At 44.8% G+C, this 21491-nt stretch overlaps 1 protein-coding gene across 2 annotated transcripts in view; it reads left to right on the forward strand.

The window, feature by feature from the left end:
• The window catches only part of PKHD1 (PKHD1 ciliary IPT domain containing fibrocystin/polyductin), a gene marked incomplete at both ends in the record, with an annotated part of 425783 nt that overhangs the window by 21239 nt on the left and 383053 nt on the right, over positions 1-21491 (forward strand). For both annotated transcript variants that reach the window (XM_082663569.1, XM_082663570.1), the window contains 13 exons: positions 2707-2848; positions 4794-4908; positions 5855-6133; positions 7227-7316; positions 7542-7632; positions 8380-8522; positions 9851-9981; positions 10740-10915; positions 13692-13830; positions 15908-16035; positions 18449-18633; positions 19533-19655; positions 20879-20984. In XM_082663569.1, the coding sequence (XP_082519695.1) occupies positions 2707-2848; positions 4794-4908; positions 5855-6133; positions 7227-7316; positions 7542-7632; positions 8380-8522; positions 9851-9981; positions 10740-10915; positions 13692-13830; positions 15908-16035; positions 18449-18633; positions 19533-19655; positions 20879-20984 (1848 nt within the window). The remainder of the gene's footprint in view (positions 1-2706; positions 2849-4793; positions 4909-5854; positions 6134-7226; positions 7317-7541; positions 7633-8379; positions 8523-9850; positions 9982-10739; positions 10916-13691; positions 13831-15907; positions 16036-18448; positions 18634-19532; positions 19656-20878; positions 20985-21491) is intronic.

Raw genomic sequence — 21491 nt, forward strand, 5'->3', positions numbered from 1 at the left:
TTCTACTCCACGGCTGCAGATTGCAAGTGCACCGCGGGAGCACTTTTCTGGAAAGCGTTAGAACAGGAGCTCGGGCTTAGTTAGGGACGAAGGGCAGTTGGCGTGCTGGGCAGCCTGAATCACAGGCCACCACTTGGGAGCCCTATGTGCCCCGCAAGGGCTGTCTTCACCGTTAATCCACAGGCAGGGAGCTCGTCTCCTGAATCTCATCAGGGGAGAAAACTTTCTAAAGAAAGGCCATTCGGGTGTGAAAACACATGCAAAGCTTTAGCTGGGAATTCTCCAGGTCCCCGATCTGCGGTTTTTACTCAGGAAAGGCTCCCATGCAAGGAAACAAAACTACTGTATGAAGCAAGTGATGGAGAGAATGCGTTTCCAGAGTCAGGAAGGAGGGCGCCTGCTCTAGCTACTGGCGTTGCGGTAGAGGAATTTCCTGAACACAGCTTTTCTTGATGGTTGATAACGTCCTTTCTGAAGCGCTTTTGAAATTTCTTCCATGGAAGTGTGATGGGGCGGGGCGGGCGCGCAGCTGTTAGCAGGAGACCATTATCGCGAGACCCTTAGTGCGAGACCTTGAGTGCGTGCGAGGCAGTGAGAGGTCTGGCCCCGCCAGCGGCGGAACTCGTGGCGGTCCGTGGGACAGAGTGCGGTGAGAGGCGGATCTCGGCCTTCTCTCTGGGGCCCGTGGGTGAGCTGGAGGGGGCCCGTGGGTGAGCTGGGGGGGCCCCGGGACAGGCTTAGGGCTGTGTCCTGCAGGGCTCCAGAGCCCTCGCCTCGGCCGCGCGCTGGCCGAGCCCAGGCCTTGAGGCGGTGGCGAACCTCTCCCCTCTCCCCACCTCTGTGACCTACTGACAGTGGCAGTCTCCAGGGGTCCCAGTCTGAGGGACCTCAGCCCCCGTTTGGGAAGCCTTAGGAGCCTGAGGGCCGGCCGGGTCCTGGGCGTCTGGCTCCCTCAGTGGTGATGGCTGGGTGGGGTCTGGGGATCTGGCCCTGAGGGTGCCACCAGCTGAGACCTGCCTCGTCAGCCGGGCTGCGGCACTGGTGGGAGGACCCACACTGGGTGCTGGACGAACCCTTCCGGGCAGGGTAACCAGCCCGCCAAGGGACCCCCTCCTCCTAGCCTGGGCTTGGACCTCGGAGGGAGAAGGTTGAGCCTTGGGACCTTGCCCTTTCTTGTCAGAACAGAGAATAACATTTGTTTGGTAGAGATGTACGGGAACATCGTTACTTGACCATGACCTGACTTCAAGAACAAAGGATCTGACACCAAGTAGTGTGCAACAGATAACCGCGCCCCTCCCTCACCTCTCCTATAAAAGGGCTTTGCTGAAGGCTTTCGGGGAGTTTGGGTTTTTTTTTTTAAGGCATGAGCCACCCCTCTCCTTGCATGGCCCTGCAATAAACCTTCCTCTGCTCCAAACTCCGAGGTTTTGGTATTGTTTGGCCTCACTGTGTTGGGCACACGGACTTGCGTTCCGTAACAGAAGGACAAAGGATCCTGTACTGCAGTGGTTCTCAATGGCCTGCAGGGGGCACTTGGCAATGTTTGGTCCTTACACCTGGGATGGTGGTGCTACTGCCCTCTAGTGGGTAGAGGGTGGAAGTGCTGCTAAACATCCTGGAATGCACCGGACAGCCCTCACAACGGAGTTATCCAGCCCCAAATATCAATACTGCTGAGGTTAAGAAACCTCAAATAGTATGTTAAAATATGCTTTTATTTTTATGCTTATTCCTTATCTGTTTTCCCTTCTTAGGATTTAACAAGGAATAACAATAATAGTTTAAAATAATAATTACTCTAGCTATCCTTTATTGAGTACTTACTATATTTCAGGCTCTTTGTGTATATATATTAAACTCCCTTAGTCTTTTTCCTCTCAGAATTGTCAAACTGACTTTATTTCTCTCCCCAGATTTACTGTGATATAATTGACATATAACTCAGCTCCCTTAGTCTTTAGTGCAGTATCTCTGTTTACTATTGGCCCCATTTTGATGAAGGAGAAAACGAAGGCATGAAGCAATTTGCTCAAAGCTACACATCGACTAAGTGGCAGAGCTGGACTCTGAACTCACCCATGTGTGATTCCAGAGCTCTTACCCTCACCCCAATTAGTAGCCAATATTGATCGCACATATGCCTTCGCTCTGAGGGTTTGTTTAATATAAAACACACATGAATAAGTACGACATCATGTAGAATGTTATGTAATAGCAGCCTGTCACGTGATTTGCTCCATGGCTACAAATTGAGGCTGTGACCTGTGAAAAATTTAAGGATTGCCAAATTTCTGGGACTCAGGGTTTTAGGGAATAGAATTCCCAAGCTGAACTGAATATTGAAAGAGACTGAAGTCCAGTCCTGGCTTCACGAGGCTTCATTTGCTCTTTTACATTTTCTCATATCCAGACACTCGCATTAAAAAGAGCTCCTTCGTCTTTTCTGAGAATATTTCCCCTTACCGCTCCTTGTCAAGTCTCTCTTTCCAAGAACTTAAATCCTACATCAAGCAGTAGTTTCCACTTTCTAGAACATTTGTATTATCTGTAGAACATCTCACATGGCTACTCCATCTGTGTCTCAGTTAACTCACCTTCTAGATAGTTCCTGGATCATCTTCACTCTGTAATCTGTAGTAAAGCAGTTCCCCTGCTTGGGGGAGAAGTGCCCTCTGATGTTCATGAGGCTTACGTGTCTTACAGGCAATCGAGGGCTTCTCTTTGAAGTTGGAGACGCGGCTGAGGGCTTGGACCTGACAGAAGCCACCCCTGGGTACAGATGGCAGATTGTCCCTAATGCCAGCTCTCCGTTTGGATTTTGGTCAAAGGAAGGGCAACCTTTCAGGTATGTTGTTGGCAAAGTGCGGGTCCATATCACAGGTGTCTCTACTGGCCTAGGTGAGGCTAGGAGACAGGTAAGTAAGCAATGAGATTTCCATGGGGAAGTTTAAAATATCTACTAATTCAACAGCAACGAAGTTTGACCGCTGTTCTCAGCTGGTGTTGGTTATGCTCGTGGACCACAGGCCCTTTATGGGTACACAGTAAATTTTGATCAATAGGTAAAATTTGTATTTTCTACAGCTTAGTTTGAAATCTGTTTTGGGGAGGACTATTCCTGAGAACATTGAGCCGGATAGTCTAGGAAGCTTGGTAGAGAGCGGGGCAAAACTTGCCGCAGGAACGTGGTTAAGAGGTGAAACTAGTATCTGGATGATACTAAAGAAAGACTCGAGAATTTGCCCTTTGGGCACATGAGGGAGCAGAGGCTGGGCAGCCAACAGTTCTGTGGGAACAATTATCCAGTGCCAAATGTCAACCAGATGGCTGGTATAATAGCAGGGGAAACTCCAGTGGGCTCTGGAGACGTTGTTTTCTATAGTGGTGACTGCAGTGTGATAAAGTTTTTCCTGCTTAGTTTAGTTCTGTCTTTTTAATCTCTTCAAGGATGTGGCCAAAATTTCTCATATTTTAATGTGGGCTTAAAAATATAGAAAGTTAGAGAATTGTGGAGACACAGTGTACTCTAAAGATGTGGATTCAGGTGACTGACTCCTTCAGGTGTGATGGATCTCTCCTCCTTTTGAAACTCTTCTCAAAGAGGTTGGTCATGACTCCTGAGTGAGAATTCCAGCCAACCTGTGACCTCTTTCAAGGATTTGGCCATTTTATTGAACTTTATTCTTTTTGGCCATGTGACACGGCATGAGGGATCTTAGTTCCCCAGTCAGGGACTGAACCCATGCCCCCCTGCAGTGGGAGCACGGAGTCTTAACCACTGGACTGCCAGAGAAGTCCCTTGGCTATTTAAAACTTCAATTCAGTTGTGAAATGGAAGGTTTTGTTCTCTGTTCAGGGAATTTCAGACATTGAAAAGCCAAGTAGGGAAGGAAATCTGAACAGAGTAGAGTTTCTATTGTCTTGGAAGCCATACTAATTAGATATCTAACCACCAGTATACATGGTTTTAAAGTGGCTATATATATATATATATATATATATAATTTGTGGCACCTAGTACTGTGTCTTTGTCATAGTTTTTGAGGCTCATCAGTAGTGTTCAAAGGAAAACCTTTCAGCTATATTCAGTGTGTGCAGGAGTGTCAAGGAGAGTCAGGCCACCTCAAAAGACAAAAGAACATTTGGACTGTCTGGTATGACCTGTAGGGTATGTCTGTCTAATTGCCATTTTGAGGAGGCACAAACCAGACAGTAGCTCTTTCCATTCTTTCTGCCATTCGTTTCTATAAAATTCAAAATTTTTAAATGAAGAAGCTGAAATATTTATTGATTGAAAAATTATGATAATGATGGACCTTTACATAGTTACTTTCAAAACTATTATCAGAAAAGATTCTTGGTATTCTTGGTATCTAGACCAAATCAACACAAACTCTGATTGGTGATCTCTCTTTATTTGTAATAATGAGAATAATATTTAGTATTGATTGAGTTCCTACCGTGCACCAGGCTCTGCACTGGCTGTGTTAGGTGGGTGATCTCAGCTAAGCCTCCAGGCAAACCTACGCTGCGACTACGACTTTCCCAAAGACGACAGGATTGCTCAGGGAGTTGTGCCAGTGCAAAGAGATGGGCTGAGATACTGAGCCAGGCAAGCACCGCAGGAAAAGCTGCATCCAGAGGGCTTTGGCCAAATACATGGCACAAGAGTCAGGTGTTTCCTCCTTATTGCCATAAAGACAAACAAGGTCCAAGGGCACCATTTTTTGGGTCAGTGATTCCGGACTTGGTTGCCCTCACTTCTTTGTCTGTGTTCCTCTGCTTTCCAGAGTGCGGCTCAGTGGGTTCTTTGTGGCCCCAGAGACAAATAATTACACTTTCTGGATCCAGGCTGACAACCAGGCTTCCCTGTATTTCAGTCAGTCGGAGGACCCGAGGACCAAGGTATACACCTCCCTCTCGTTTTCCTTCTTCTGGTCCCCAGTCCTTAATTCCTGAAAAAAAAAAACAAAAACTTACAATGAAAGCTCTCATATTCTACTGACAGTTGTAACATGCCATTAAGCAACCAGAGATTTTTTTTAAAAAAAATTGAGATATAATTGACATGATTTTAATTGTTGAAAAAGAGCTTGGCTGAATGTGTTGGCATGTTTATTGAGGTCTTACTGTAAGCTGGGCATTATGCTACAGCTGTTATACACCTTGTTTCTAACCTTCACAGCATCTTGTGAGCTATGTCCCTTTATCTCTGTTTTCCAGATAAGGGCAATGAGGCTTAGAAGGATTGTATGGCCAATCCGGGGCCACTGGGATAATAAGAGGCATATTAAGAATTCAAACCAAGATTTGTCTGACTCCAAAACTTGCATCTTTACCACTAATTCTGGGTAGGGATGTAGTTAGTTTTATGCAGGAAATTTCTGATCAGCTTTGAAGGATAAGAAAAAGTGTTTTAACAAACAGCCAAAATTAACTAGTGCCATTGACAAAGAAACACAGTATTTCCTCTCAAATGATGAATATAATTCTATGAAATTGCTTTGGTAGTTGGCTAGAGAAACATCATAGATTATGATGCAGTCAAGTAACATTTAGGTTTCTCAGAGGACTTCATACAACTTTACCCACAGCATCATGTAAAGCTAGGGTTTCAGGTTGTCTGTTTTAGCTCTGAACATGGACCATCCAGCCTCATCTGAATACTATGTAATTGAGAAAGAGAGAGAGAAGAACGGCTGGAGAAACATACACAGGCACAGGTCCTAACTTGTTGGAAAAGGCCACCAGCCCTCAAATTCCTGTTAAGTAGCTGTCTAGACACTTGCTGTTTGAAAAAGAGACCCAGAAGCTTCATAGTGCTGGTCCTGATGTGTTGATTGGGGTGCAGGTGAAAGTGGCCTCCATCGCAGTGGGCACTGCTGACTGGTTTGACTCCTGGGAGCAGAATGGGAGTGAAGAGACCTGGCAACAGAAGGCCCCCAAGCTGGAGCTGCTCGGGGGAGCCAGGTACTACCTGGAAGCAGAGCATCGAGGGAGAGCCCCCAGCCGCGGGGTGAGGATTGGTGTCCAGATCCATAACACCTGGCTGAATCCCGAGGTGGTCAGCACGTACCTCCGGGAGAAGCATCAGATCCAAGCCCGGGCCCAGAGACTTCCGGAAATCCAGGTCTCCGTGTCTTCCTTGTCCCATGGGGTTAGGTTCAGGGGGTGAACTCTGCGAGGAATATAGTCCCGCCTAGTGGAAGGATCGCTGGCTGGGAGCCAGGAGACTTGAGCCGTGATGGTAACTCTGCTGCCAAAGAGATAGGGTATCCATCCAATAGGGTTGAGAGGACTTTTAAAAAAAATGCAAAGTCTTATTGTTGATATGCCCTGATTTATGGATTTAGTTCCAGGAATTTAAGTTCCTGGTAAATCTTCCTTTGGAAACATATTCCCCAGAGAGGAGATAAGGTCATCTTAACACCCACACCATGTATGCATGCCTGTGAGCGTACACATACGAGATTTCATAGCTTTTTGACCCGTTCGGGTCCTATTTCCCCGTATATTACGTTTTCTAAGTCTGCTTTGTAAGGGTCAGGGTCTTTGGGTCTCTTGGTTGCGCCCCATATTTTGGTTGAACAAGTTTGGTGTGCTTTCTTTTTTTAAATTGAAATATAGTTGATTTACAATGTTGTGTTTGTTGTACTTTTTGTTGTCCGCTTTTCGGTGTACAAGGTTGACTCAGTATGGACTGTGCCTCTTAAAGCTTACGGTATAATAGTAAAACATGCAGATAAAGAACCACAGAGCAAAGGAGAAAACAAGTAATATAAGATGTTAGGTCTCACCCCATTACAAAAGTGGGATGTGCCCAGCAGGGAATGCAGTAGAAGCAAAGCAGAGGCTGAATCAGCCTCTGAGAGGGTGTGACGCGCATGGGGCTGCTTCTCCCTCCCAGGCCACCCCTGGGAGGGAGCTCGGTGAGAAGAGCTGAGAGTGAGCCCTTCAGTGGTGACATTTAGGTGTCACATTCTAAAGAGAAGGAGGGAGGCAGGCATTAATGGGGAGATAGACATGTATATTCTTCCAAGAAAAGTTTTCATTACGTGATGACACTTGTGTTCTCCAGATAGTTCTAGAGGATAGTGAGTTTAAAAATTGAAATTGTAAGACAAAGGAAATAACAAACCAGGGAGGTATGTCCTGTGTTTCTAGGTTGTCTCCCTGGTTCAATGAGCACATGTTCTTTAACCCCGTCACTCTTGACTTTTCAGATGCTGATGGTGTCTGGCACAGGGAACTTCTCCCTTACCTGGGACAATGTCTCTAGCCAGCCAATCCCTGCAAATGCCACGGCCCATCAGGTGGGAACCTTCTTCACTTAAGCAGAGGTGGGGGAAGTAAAGGTGGTCTTTCTGCCCATGGTAGGAACTCCTGGTTGTTTTTCTTTCTTTCTTCTTTTGGCCACACTGTGTGGCTTGTGGGATCTTAGTTCCCCCATCAGGGATCGAACCTGGGCCCTCGGCTGTGAGAGTGCCGGGTCCTAACCACTAGACATCCAGGGAATTCCCTGTTTTTCTTTTTAACAGATTCAAACAGCCCTTGAGGAGTTACTTGCAGTTAAATGTAAACTGGAACCCCTTTCAGCGAACATCCTACTCCGGCTGGGATTCGAGCAAGGTATGATCTCTGGTTTGACAAATTCCTACCCTCTTTTTCCTCCTTGTCTTCTTTCTTTCTTTCTCTTCTTTTTTTTTTTTTGTCAAAGGGGAACAATCTTCATTTCCTCTCCCAGGTGACTCTGTTAAGAGTCAAATGAAAATATGGAAACTGGATTCGGACCCTGAGTGCTTGGGAGGGAGCTGTTTGGTGTGGGAATCAGAGAAAGAAAAGGCATCCCTCCCGAGCTGTCAGGTGGAGCAGAGTTAGAAACCTGGATGCCGGGGAGCTGGAATAAGGAACTGTGTCTCATGCCGTACAGTGGGAAACGGGCAACAGACATAGCAGGGAAACGGCAAAACAGTGCAAATCTTGCTTAATTCAAATTGCATCTCAAGTAAAGGAATTACATATAAAACAGTAATCTAACAAATTCTAAAAATGTGAGGGTATGTTTTAAAAATACTAAGGTGGACTAAGTTACAGTCAACACTCTTTACCTCCTTGCTTCTCAGTAGTTTTTCTGTGTCATGGTATACATAGAAAAAGGTAATAGATTTTCGATGCTGTAGGGCAGACACGATGGGTTTCTCATGTCTAGAGCCTTCAGGCTGGGGGGTGGGCCGACCACTTCGATCCCTGCCCAGCTCACTCAAGGGCTGAGGGGTCAATGTCATGGCGAACCCATAACCCATTCCCTGCAGACATGTTGGGAAAGTCTATATAACATTTACACCCATCGTCCTATTTTGTTCGAAATGCATCCAGACCTAGAAGGTTCCAGCTCTGATGGGCACCTCACCAGTGGGACAGAGCCCTTCTGTGGGAGATTCAGCTTCCATCAGCCTCGACACCTTGTCCTGATACCCGCGGCTGCCCAGAAGGGCAACCGGCTAGATCAGTACACACATGTAAGTAGCAGCCTTCGTGCTTGCAGGCGAGGTGGGTAGGGAGGGATTGGAATTATTCTCTGGGGTTGAGCCTGGGGAAGCACAAGAGAATGATTGCTGTGCCTTGTAGGGCTTTTCGGGCTGAGATGCTAGGTTTCAGGGGTGAACAGACACCTCTGGTCCTCCCATTAGCTAGTTGCTGCATGGAAATGCCTTTCTATTAGCTGAGACCTACAGAAGTTTTTCTACACTGTAGTATTTTCTTTGCTCTCCAGGTATGAGCGCCGATTCTACAGTCAGACTCTGGTTTTGAATTCTGACTCTATACCCTGCATGCCCTCCATGTCTTACTTTAGTTTACTCATCTGTGAAATGGGTAATAATGAGGTTTGGCTTTCAGGATTTAGGTGAAGAGTATATGAGATAATCCAGTAAAGTGCTTGGGCAGTGATTAGGACTCATTTAAGGATAGTTTGTATTATTTATCATAGTATTGTTATTGATGGATAGACTGACACATTCCTTCAATACCCCTTATATCTTTGTGTCACTAGCTCTGCTGTCCTTCATAAAAAATTGCAGCTTACTTGCCCTTTGGGAACCAGAGTGAACCTTCTTGGGGTGGCTAAACTCATGGTAGTGGTTTTAAGTCCTTTCCTAGTTGAATGGCAGTGGGAGCCAGGACTATACGGTTCAGGACAGGGCACTGCCCGACTTCCAGCCTTTCCTCTACAGCACAGGCTCCCAACGCTGGGTAGTGGGGATTTTGCCCCATGGGGAGAATTGGCAGTGCATGGAGACATTTTTGGTCACCAAAACTGGGGAAGTGTTTGTAGAATCCAGCGGGTAGGTTCTAGGAATGTTGCTAAACGTCCTACAATGCACTGGGCAGTCCCCCTCACAGAAAAGCATTATCTAGTCCCAAATGTCAATAGCACTGCAGTTGAAAAATCCTGCCATATAATTTTACTTAACTCAGAGTTAGAAGCCAAAGATGCTGGTGAATTAGGGTTAAGGAGTGAGGTTCAGAGAGGTACAGTGACTTGCTCAAGGTGGAACAGGTATCTGGGTCACAACAGGGGGTTTCTATTGATAATTGAGATGCTCTAAAATCCTCGTGGCCACGCACAGTGTTAGGCATTGAATAACTCTCTGTTGGATGAATAACAATTTGCTCTAAACTATTTGTCTCTCCAGCTAGACCGGTAAGCTCCAGGAGGGCAGGAGCAGGCTGGCTGTCTCTCTGAGCACAAGGCAGGTTCTAGGGAGTGGATTGTCCTTGATAAACATTGCTTGAATTGCTGCTTCTTAGTGACAGAGCTGAAGGACTTCTTGTTTGGTGTCTCTAGCTGTGCCTTGCATACAAAGGCCACATGAATACGATCCTGACAGTGACAGTGTCCTTCACAATTGACTTTCAAAACACCGTTATGAAGAACGTCACCTGTGACTGGAGTCTCGTGGGGGCCAGCCCTAACAGGTAGCTCATCTGTGGACAGGTGTGTGGGAATTCTGCCAGCTGGGATGATTAGCTTTCCTGGGGACAGTGGCCTATGGGAGGTACTAACTGTCTCTGATATTGGGGACTTGGATACTAACTTCAGCTCTGAACACATTTTATTTGGCAAAGAAATTTGATTTAAGAGCAGTTAGTTGTTACGAATCTAATACTCCCCAGAAGGAGTCTGACATTTCTCATAGGGATAGAATCATAGACCACCATATTTGGAAGAGATTTTAGGGAACATTCCTTGATGTTACAGATGAGAAAAATTGGGGCCCTGAGAATTTGTGATTCACCAAAATTCATTCAGCGAGTGAACAAAGATGCTGGAATATAATTCAGCATCCTGATCTCTTGATTCAGCTCTCTTTCCACATCTCTTAAGGGTTTTGTAAGTGTTTTTAAACTTAAATGAGTCTGGAAATGTCCAGAGTATTAATCTTCCCTGATAGTAGAGCCCAACAGGTGATCTGCTTAAGACACATAATCATATTGTAATTTGAAAGTACTGCTGACATTGTTATGAATGGATGGTGGACTTAAACGTGATTCACTCGTGTTGCATCCCAGCCAAGCTGAGCCCATCTTGGATGGATGCTTGTACTGTGGCAGCCATGATGGATTGGGTCTCCTGACTGCATGGTCCTCAGGCCCAGGTTAGAGAACTGGGGCTCTCAGGAGAGAGAACTGCGGTGCTCACAGGAGGCCTGTTTCTGCTCTGCGCTTGTTTTCAGCTGGCAGTTCACCTGCACCGACCTCTGGAAGACGTGTGTGCATCGCTCCGCGCAGCTCCAGCCACCTCCCGCAAACTCCCCAGTGCTGGTTCATCAGATTGACCTCCTCCCTTTGTCTCCGGAGATGGACGTGTTCTATGTGGATGAGATTATTATTGCAGACACAAACCTAACAGGTGATTATCAAATCCACTCTCCTCCACGGACCTGTCCATCAAATGCTGTCTTTGAACTTTTCTGGAGGGGCTGCTTTTCTGTTAATGGTGAGAGAACATATGATTCTCCATCTTTCTTGCCTCGATCCTGGAGAGAAGATGGAGTTGGAATTCTGTGTCCTTGGCCCCCATATCTCTCTAACTAGTTCCTTTTTCCCCTCCTATTTATTCCAATGCTTGTTCTTGCTTTGGGTGTCTGTGATCTTACCCCAATTTTACCACTTTCTTGCTGAGGGCCCTTGGTTTTCTCATGCATAAAATGGGCTTAATGAGGGCCCTACCCCATTGGATTACTATGAAGAATAACCGAAGTATAGTGTAAAGCGCTCATCATGGGTCCTGACTAGTAAGTGTTCAATAAGTGTAATCAATTATTAGTACTATTATCATTACTGTTGTTAGGCCAGCAGGATTTCTCCATCTCTCCATCTGTTAATATCTGTCATACAAAGTGCTATAAGGAACACAGCAATATCTGGCCCTGTAAATGGGCCACAAGTCTGATTTACAATCCTTAGGACAGACTCGGTGGGAGTTGGAGGGTCACCGCATCCGCATGAGAACAGCCTCGTCTTTCCTTCTCCCTATCTGGTTCCTCTCACACATCACTCAGAGCTGAGGCCTGGCCCCTCTCTGCACAAAGTCCCTTGACCTCTCTTGGGTGCAGTGCTCTCACCTGGCTTTGCTTGTCTTAAGGGCAAGGTGCTCATCAGGGGTTCTCCTGAGGCCACGTGTGACGCACACCCTGGGGACAGATGCACACCCTGGGAACAGAAGCCCAGACAGATGGTGTGGTTTGCTCGCAGGGCCTCCAGGCTTCCAACTTTGTTCCCTCTCTCTTTTCTGTCAAATCCCTTGTGACTCTGGGGCTCGGCTTTCCTGCTTCTCATAGCTTCTCTGTTTTTCTCTCTCCAAGGAGAAAAGTATGGAACAGGCATTTGCATTCTGATTTTCAAGTGTGCAGCTTTTTAATCTTTTGCCTGGAAGTTGTAGAGCTGGGGGCAGGGGAGCGTGGAGCGTGGAGGTGGGGGGTGGGGTAGGAGAACTCTCTTTCAGCCCTGAAAATACATCATCTTTGATACTCTTCAGAATTCCATCTCTTATCTGTTTCAGTGATGTGAGTGTTTTGGGGGTATCTGGGTCAGAATGTGTCATTGCTTATTTCAAACTCTGTGTTCTGACACACAGAAAATAATATTCAAATGGTGTGCTGGGGTAACCATCTGAGTTTCTTGGTGCCCAAGACAACTGGCTGGGGCCTTTGGTGACCCCAAGTGCTACCCAGATTCCCAGAGCACTGAGGGGATCATTACAGCGTGCACTCGAACCCACTGACTGGACTGGGAAACTCAGGACTGGATAATAGGTGTCATTTCCCTTTATCCTTCCCAAACCCTCAAGGCCCAGGATCCAGAATCCTTTCTCACTGCCATCACCGCTTTGCCACCAAATGCTCCAGTATCTGGAGCCATGTAAGGGTGAGGTGGGAGGGGAGCAGGGAGGCAGAGACAAGAAAGATGGGAGATGGCTTGGGTAAAACCGTCTGATTCCCACTGTCCAGTCGTCCTGATGGCCACAAGTTTCCTGTGAGTATTATTTAATGGTAACATAAACTCTACACAGTAGGGCTCCATAGTCATGGTTAATTGTCTGACATTTATCTGATCAGCTTAACACTTGGTTATATTCTCCCACCGAATGTCCTCTATGAAAGTTCTTTTCATCTAGTGGTAGCTCCCAAATATTTCTCACTTAATTCTCAGAACCCCATGAGATGGTCCTGTGATCCCCACTCTATAGATGAGGAAACCAAAGCTGACAGGATACTAAGTGTCTTGCCTCAAATCAGCTGGTATGTGGGGGATATTGGAACCCAGAGATGGTTGACACCAGAGCCAAACCTTCAATGACTCCATACTCAGCTGAGCAAATAAACATTTATTGAGCCCTTACTCTGTGCCTGGCATTGTGCTCAGCATTGGGCCTGCAAAGACTGCCTCGATTGTACAGACTTAGAAAAGAAGCTGCCTTTACATGGTGCCTGGTAGGAGGAAAAGAGGATATTAAACTATATTTGCTGGTCATTTAAACCTGCCATCTCACTAAACTCTCCCTGCCATGCAGACTGATACCTGTCATGAGTCCCACTTTATCAATGAGAAAACAGAGTCGTACAGAGGTTATAGTGATAAGCCAAATAGTAACCCAATAGAAGCGGAAAATAAGGATTTGAACACTGGTCCATCTTAAAGCTTGCACTCTCTCTGCACACATGTTGACGCCATGCTGCGGATAAAACTCAAGTACCTCTAGTATGTGCTTTGTGTGTTCAGTGTTCCCAAGGGGGATCAACTTGTATTCCTGGAGCTACCAGGCTTTGGGAAGAAAAGGAGGAAAGGGAGCAGTCCACACTGCCGTAGATGAGCTGTGTGTATGTGTGGCGGTGTCGTGGTGGGAACCGCCAATGATACAGGCAGTGATGCTTGGCTGACTTGGGGCTTATTGAACTCTGCTGTGCAATTAGTCATCGTCTCCGTATACCATGACCTTGCAGTTTCCTTTTGCAACTAAATTCCTACTTCCTCTTCCTTTTCTCTTCCTGGCAGCAGGTAGGTAGGAATCTCTGCTTTAAGTGTATGCTGGGATGTGAGTAACTCAGCCTCTCCAACGGGGACCTTCCACACAGCAGGTCTTCCATCTTGATTTACTTGATAATGATTGGATCATTGGTCTCTAGTTTCTCAGGCTGACTCTGGAACAGCTCGCCCTGGCGGGAATCTGCTGGAATTGCTCTCTGTGGTGGGATCCCCTCCTGTCTACAATGTGACCTCCTGGTTGGCAGGGTGTGGCTTGGAGCTCCCGCTCATCACTGCAAGGTAGGGAACCATCTTTGCTCACCTATCCTTGCTTAAAATTGTTAACTGCCCTTAGAAGACACAGAGGTGAGACTTTTTATCAGGAAAAGCTACCTGCCGTGTTGCTCAAAGCAATAGTTCTGAGTCTTAAGAATGCCGTATCAGACTTACCTGGAGGTTGTGTTAAAACACAAATTGCTGGCCCCTAACCACACCATCATAGTTCAGTACGTTTGAGGCAGGACATGATAGTTTGCATTTCTAATGAGTTCCCAGGCAATGCTGATTCTGTTGATCTGGGGACTACATTTTGAGAACTAGTTCCTAGTGAATTTGTTTACAGGTAGTTGTGTTTTTATGCTTTTCAGAGGTTCACATTACCACTGTTTGAGAGGAAAACCTTGTTCCTCTCCTTCCATTCCCCATATATTAATCTTACTGGAATCATTTGAGGCCAAAGGAACAAAACCAGCCAGTTCTAAGAGCTCACCACCAGATGGCACTAGAGCGCCATAAGCATTGGTTCTTCAATAATCAAACCTCTCTGGCCACAGTTTACAAAGCAGTAACTAAGAATCAAGTCTCCTCCAAGCTCTTGGAACACATGTATGCTGTAATTTGTTCTTTTAAATTTTCACTAAAATCCAAGTAGGATGGGAAGAATTGAGATGTCCCGTCTTTAAAATTTCTTTTTTCCTCCCATCTCTTTCTAACATGTTTCGAAATGAGTTCTCCTACTTATACTATGCTTTGGACAGTGTGTGAAAAGTAGGCAAAGAAACCTTGAATCTGTGCTCCATTTTCCTTGACTTAGTGTTTCATGGGCCTCTGGGCAGGACAGACATGGAAATCATCAATAGAATGAAGGAGGGAAAGAGCTTCAATGGTGGAGAGGGAGCTGTCAGATTACCCAGCCCGTGGTCCTGTGCTCCAAACCTACTGAATTATGTAGTTATTAACTCTGAAATGATGGAGTGTAATTTAGGTCCACACTTAGAGGGGTCCTCACAACCTCCTTTTTTTTTTGGCTGCGTGGCATTTGGGATCTTAGTTCCCTGACCAGGGATCAAACCCGTGCCCCCTACTGTGGAAGCGCAGAGTCCTAACCACTGGACCGCCAGGGAATCCCCACAACCTCCCTTTCTGAGTTTTCCTCAAGTCCCTTAGTTCCTTCTGGAAGCCTCCAGCTTGAGCAAGTCAGGACAACCTTCAGAGTGGCCCCCAAAACAGATAGTATCTTCTGTATGGTTTAAGTATGCACATCAATATGTAGCACTTAGGTGATATTATTGATTGAAATCACACGTTTGTTGTTGAAAATTAGGAAAATACAGAAAAACACTTAGAAAAAGTTACAAAGCACTCAGAATCCCTCTGCTCAGAGATAGCTTCTGTTAATGCATTGGATCCATATTCTAACAGCCTTTTTCCCCAGGCAGTTTTTATATGCATATATACATGTATATGTTTACTTTTTAAATCTCAGATTGGGACCACACATAAGACACTATATTTGTAACATGCCCTTTTCACCTACTGGTATAAATGGAATATTTCCCCATTTCATTAAGCCTGCTTCTAGATATGGTTTTTAATGGCTGAATAGTATTCCATCTCATGGTGTGTCATGATTTATTTGACTTATTTATTGTATTAAAAGCAGGATTAGTCAGGCAGTGTGTTTGCATACAGGTGCTGGATAAGGACTCCACTAGATGGAATGGCCTGTTTCTGCTGGGGATACTGAGTGCAGAGGATCTGTGGACTAGGGCCCAAGTTTTCATCTGACTGTGCAAATGGGTTCTCCTTCCACTCTGCATCAGGACCAGAGCTGTGAGGACCAGAGTCATCACTCTTTGCTCTGCATCCCTGTGCTTCCAGGATCAATAGAGGGGAACTGTGGAATGCCCTAAAGAACCCTCATATTTACCTTACATTTCCTCTGCTGTGATGGGAGAGGGGTGCCCAGTACTTGGGAGCTTGAGCTCATGGTCTGGAAACATGGGAGACCGCTGGTCTTTGAGATGGAGCTATGTTCTGTCTGGAGCAGCTGCTGGAGGGTCCCCATGGCTAATGCTTTGCTTCTGGTATGTCACAGCTCTGTGCCCACTGAAGGAGCAGAAGAAGGATCCGGGTTGGTCCAGGTGACAACACAGAGACTACAGAGGGCAAGTCCACCTTTAGGAGGACACTTTCGCATCCAGCTTTCTCACACAGTGATTCCTGGTAAAGGGGCCATTGGGAGTGCAGTGTTTCTCATTTGACAACACCCTGCCAGGCAGGGTGACAGTCTTAAAGTTATTTTGTTTTCCAGTGTCTGAGAATGACCTTCTTAAAGTTAAAGATCTGGACAATAACAACAGCATATCATTGTTAATATGATCCCAGTCTTTCAGTTTTGTAGATGTGGAAACTGAGTGGATTAGCTTCCTGGGGCTGTCATAGCAAATTATACAACCTTGGTGGCTTAAAACGACAGAAATTTATTCTCTTCCAGTTCTGGAGGTCAGAGTCCACAGTCAAGTTGTTGTCAGGGCCACTCTCCCTCCTCAAGCTCTAGGGGAGGATCTGTTCCCTGCCTCTCGCAGCATCTGGTGGCTGCCAGCATCCCTTGGCTGCGGGCGCATCACTCCAACCCCTGCCTCCCTGGTCACACTGTCTCTTCCTCGTCTGTGTATGAGTGCGTTTAGGGCCCATCTGGATAATCCAGGATGAACTCCTCTTCTCAAGATCCTTAATCACATCTTTTGCTTTATAAAGTAATGTTCATAGTTTCCTGGGATCAGGGCAGTGACATATCTTTTTGAGGGCCACCATTCAGCCCACTATACTCAGGCTTGCCCAAAGCTCATAAAAATAGTTGATGGCAGGGTCCAGGTATGAACTTGAGTCTTTGCTTCTCAGTTCGGTCCTCTTCTCTCTGGAGTTTCCTAGGCCAAAATCCATGGTAGCCACGGCCCTTCCAAATTAAACTCCACAGTGACACCACATGATATTGAGGATTTTAGGAATCATAACACATGTAGAAAGAGCTTTCAGCTGCGATGAGGGTAGAACAGTTTCTAAATCTTCAAGTACATACACATCTCACAAAGGACAGGATTAGACGTGATTATAATGTTATTTATTTGGTAAAAACATAGGGGAGTCAGAAAGGAGGCTCAGGAGAACTCAAGAATGGCTGTATAAAAATTGGCACATGGGCTTCCCTGGTGGCGCAGTGGTTGAGAGTCCGCCTGCCAATGCAGGGGACACGGGTTCATGCCCCGGTCCGGGAAGATCCCACATGCCGCGGAGCGGCTGGGCCCGTGAGCCATGGCCGCTGAGCCTGCGCGTCCGCAGCCTGTGCTCCGCAACGGGAGAGGCCACAACAGTGAAAGGCCCGCGTACCGCAAAAAAAAAAAAAAAAAAAGGGCAAATGGTCCAGGAGTCTTCTGTCCTCAAGCAGAAAGATGGTGGACTTGCAAAGAATCTTCTTGGCTGGAGGAATGGAGTGGAGTTTTTACTCTAGTGGGGCAAATTAGGAAAAGTTGATGGCCCCTGGGCTATTGGAGTCTGATAAGTGGGTGAATAAGTTCATCAGAGCCCTGCCTCTATGAAGCCCACTACTGTGCTGTTTCCCTTCTCACTAATGAGAAAGCTGCAGCCTGTCTGTAGAGAGACTTTTCCTGCTGTCATATCCTGTTGCTGATATTCCTTACATCACTGCCTGTAGAACAACTGGTGGGAAAGCCAGCCTTCACCTGGCCATTTGAAATGGCCCTCAAATGACATATAAAATCTTTTCAAAAAAGATGAGAATTTTGTTTGCATTTTGGAAATACAGTGGTATTTCACCAACACTTCAGGGCAGTGTGGGATTCAAAAGGAAAGCTCTTGAGTAGGTAGAAGGCAACCTGGGTTTTAATCTAAACCCCTCTCACTTGGTTGACAAGCTTCTGAATCACACTGGGTTTCATTTTCTTCATCTCCCAAGGAGGTATTAGGATATTTAGATGACCCGCCTCACAGAGATGTTGGGATACCTAAGGAAATGGAAACTTTTGGTAAAGCATGAAACAGCGTTCAAACACAGCAAGGCTTAAGCCCAAAGTGCTGTTATTTCTCTGCGGGGATGTGAGATGGGGAAGCAGGTGGTTGGGCTTAAAGGAAATTGTAATGGAGAAACCGAAGTTCAATGCCAACATTCCTCAGCTTGGTTGGCTAAGTTTTTATGGGTGTCAGCTGCTTTGTGCCTTCCCTACTCCTTGTGAAAGGTGGCTGGCCAACTTTTCCTTGTTCACAGGGCCAGCTAAATTTTTCCGGGGAAAACCCAATATTTAATTAGACTTTCAGGGATTACCAGGGTGTCTGGAATTTACATTTTGAGTTGACATTTGAGATAAGTTTGTCTGATGCGATTGTGTTCTCTGCTTGAGAGATGTGATGCTGATTAAAGGGACCATGATATAAAAAGTGAGCACCTACTTATATTTGCCCTAAAAATGGCTTAACTGGACTGAGGATTTTCTTGAACTTGATGGTCTCTGCATGTGTAGTAGGCATTCTGATGTGTATTCTCTTCTGTCTTGATGTTGAGATGCTGCAAGGTGGACTAATTAGTGTCCTGTACGTTTTATATCATGACCTTCTCCCACAGCTGTCCCTGTGCACATCTCAGCTAGTCACCTCCAAAAGCTCTTACAAACCAACGCTGATGACTTCACATCTAGGTACCTTAATGTCAGTGACTTCACTGTGACGGAGGATCTAAAGTCTTGCTATGAACATGTGTGGACTCTCTCCTGGTCCAACCAGGTTGGGGACTTGCCCAGCTTTATAAGGGTATGTATGGTATCCCTTTTGGTTTTGTGGATTTAGTGCTCTGGAGCAATTTTGTGAAAAAAAATCAGAATTATATGAATGAAAACTGTCACGATTTGTGAATTTTGTTGGAATATTCAAGTAAAGGGGTTCAATGATCTTTCTGAAAGTTTTCAAGACGTATTTTATATCTCATATTCCTGATAAAGCAGTTTAAACCCAACATCACCTTTTCTAACTTGATGTAGGTAGAGAAGTTGTTGGTCAGTGTCCAGCATACAATAATTCCACATCTGTTATTGCATAATTTAAGCAGATGTGATTGACTTAGATTATCATGGAGGCAGATGGCACAGCAGAAGGAAGTTTAGGAAAGGATTTGCTGTCTTTGGATAATGACAAAACCAGATGCTCTTGCATATTTAGGGTTTTAAAAAATAATCTAATGATCATCTAGCGTTTGGTTTTATGAAGTGAAACCCGAGATGAAATTTTATTCTTGTTATTTGGTATTGCAGGTCATCTGGTTTTCAAACAAAATCCTTGGGTAGAGATGGAGGAAGGATAGGAGTCATCTCATGGCACTTGTTTCCAGACATTTTATTTTAATATTTTGGATTGAAAACTTGTAAAATAGAAAAGCACATGGAAACAAAATATCTCAAGACTTAGAAGATCAGTATAGTGTGCATTTTTTTGGGTAACTCTACTTGCATATAAATATTCTTCTAGTCTACTGGGGCTTTCATTAGCCATTACTTACTATTAGGTTACTAGATTTCAAGCCCCTGTCTCTCCATTTTCACTTTGTAGCTATCTGATTATCTTAAACAGAATGTGAAAACACCCTTTGTTATTTGTTTTAAGCAAGATTAGACTTGATTCCATGGCAGAATTCACCAGAACTGTAACCATCTTAGGTATCTGATGAAAACCTAACGGGAGTTAACCCTGCTGTAACCACTCGTGTGGTATATGATGGTGGAGTCTTCCTTGGACCCATATTTGGAGACATGTTAGTCACTGCCAACCAGTACACTCAGGTGAGAGCGGATGGGCCACCCAAAGTGAAATACTAGTTTCAGGTCTACTGCAGCCCCTCCTGATTTGTAATGTGGACCAATCCTAAAGGTCAGCTTTCTAATTCACAAAACAGAGAGAGCTGTGGCTGTGCTTTTCTACCTCCACAGGGTATGGAGAGTACACTGAAAATATAAGTGCTTTGTAAATACAGCATCCTGTTATTATAATTATTGATGCTACTATGGTACCAAAAATAGAGAACCTCTCTAGCTACATATGACTTATACCTCCACACAGTGGCCTTGGAAAGTAAATGAGCTAAGTCAACCCCTTTTCTCTTTAAAATGTCCTTTGCTATTTCCCATCTGCCCATACTCTTGTTATAAGTCATCTGCTTTTAATTAGAGACAATTTTGAAACGCAAAACTATAAAGAATAATATAACCAACACCTGGGTACCCAAACGAGGATTAACAATTGCCAACATTTGATGTATTTATTTTATTTTATTTTTGGTCTTTATGAATAACGTGAAACACTACAGATGAAGAATTTCTTATCACCTGTGCCTTCATGCCATCCCAGTACCCCTTCCCTTATAAGCAAACACTATCATAAATATAGTGTGTGTGCTTTTAATCCTTATTTTATATGTAGAGATTCAGAGTTCAATCTTTTTCGCCTTTCTTATCTCCAAGTATTGTAGAGTTCTATTAGATTAACCTTAGTCCCAGTGAGAGGAAAAGACATATAATTTATTCTTGGGGACTTCCCATTTTAGGATAAAAAAGACCCCAAGCCAAATGTCCAAATACACTCTGATCTTCAGTTACACATCCATGTAGCAATGGTAGAACAGAGGTGCCTACTTCACTGGCATTTACCAGCAAAGACAAGGCTTTTCACAGGAAGTAGGTACTCAGTTGAAAATATAAAGTGATAAAAAGTTCTCACTCAGTTTGAATTTACTTCTATGTGACAGAGAGGGAATTTACTCCAGAGTGAACATATTTAATTGCAAAAATGTTAGGTTTCCGCTTATTTACCATCGTTTTAAAAAAGCCTAACATGTTTGGAGTCATACTTTACAATTTAGGGTCTATTACTGGAAAATAGAAGGAAAAAAAGAGAATAAGTGAATCACTAACACATTTTAATTTGGGCAAACTTCACAAGTACTTTATTAATACGCTGGAGCATGTGAAACATGTACGTTTGCTTTTAATGCTTTTGTCTTTTCCAGGTGGTTGTGCGAGTGAACGACATACCAGCTTATTGTTCAGGTTCCTGTTCCTTCCAATACCTTGAAGGGTCAACTCCCCGGGTCCACTCTGTGTGGTATGCGCTCGGTATGATGTGCACTTGGCATTGAGATGGGCGTGAACTTTATTTTTTATTTTTTTTTGAAGTATAATTGATTTACCATGTCATGTTAGTTTCAGTACAGGGATTCAGTTATATATATATATATACACATATATATATACATGTATATATATATGCTTTTTCAGATTCTTTTCCCTTATAGGTTATTACAAATATTGAGTATAGCTCCCTGTGCTATACGTTAGGTCCTGATCTGTTTTATATATAGTAGTGTGTGTATGTTAATCCCAACCTCCTAATTTATCCCTCCCCCACCTCTTTCCCCTCTGATAACCATAAGTTTGTCTTCTATGTCTGTGGGTCTATTTCTGTGCATGAACTTTAGACTGAGAGTGACTTGTTGGAGGCCGTGTACCTGGTGATGTGTGGGTAGAAGGTGTGTCCGTTCATGGGGTGGATGTTGAGTGATGCAGCAGAAGGTGAATTTTTTAGCCAATCTAAATGAAATGGTTATGATTTGAAATTGTGGA

The sequence above is a fragment of the Grampus griseus genome (assembly GCF_964374135.1).
Source record: "Grampus griseus genome assembly, chromosome: 10".
Taxonomy (NCBI): Eukaryota; Metazoa; Chordata; class Mammalia; order Artiodactyla; family Delphinidae; genus Grampus; species Grampus griseus.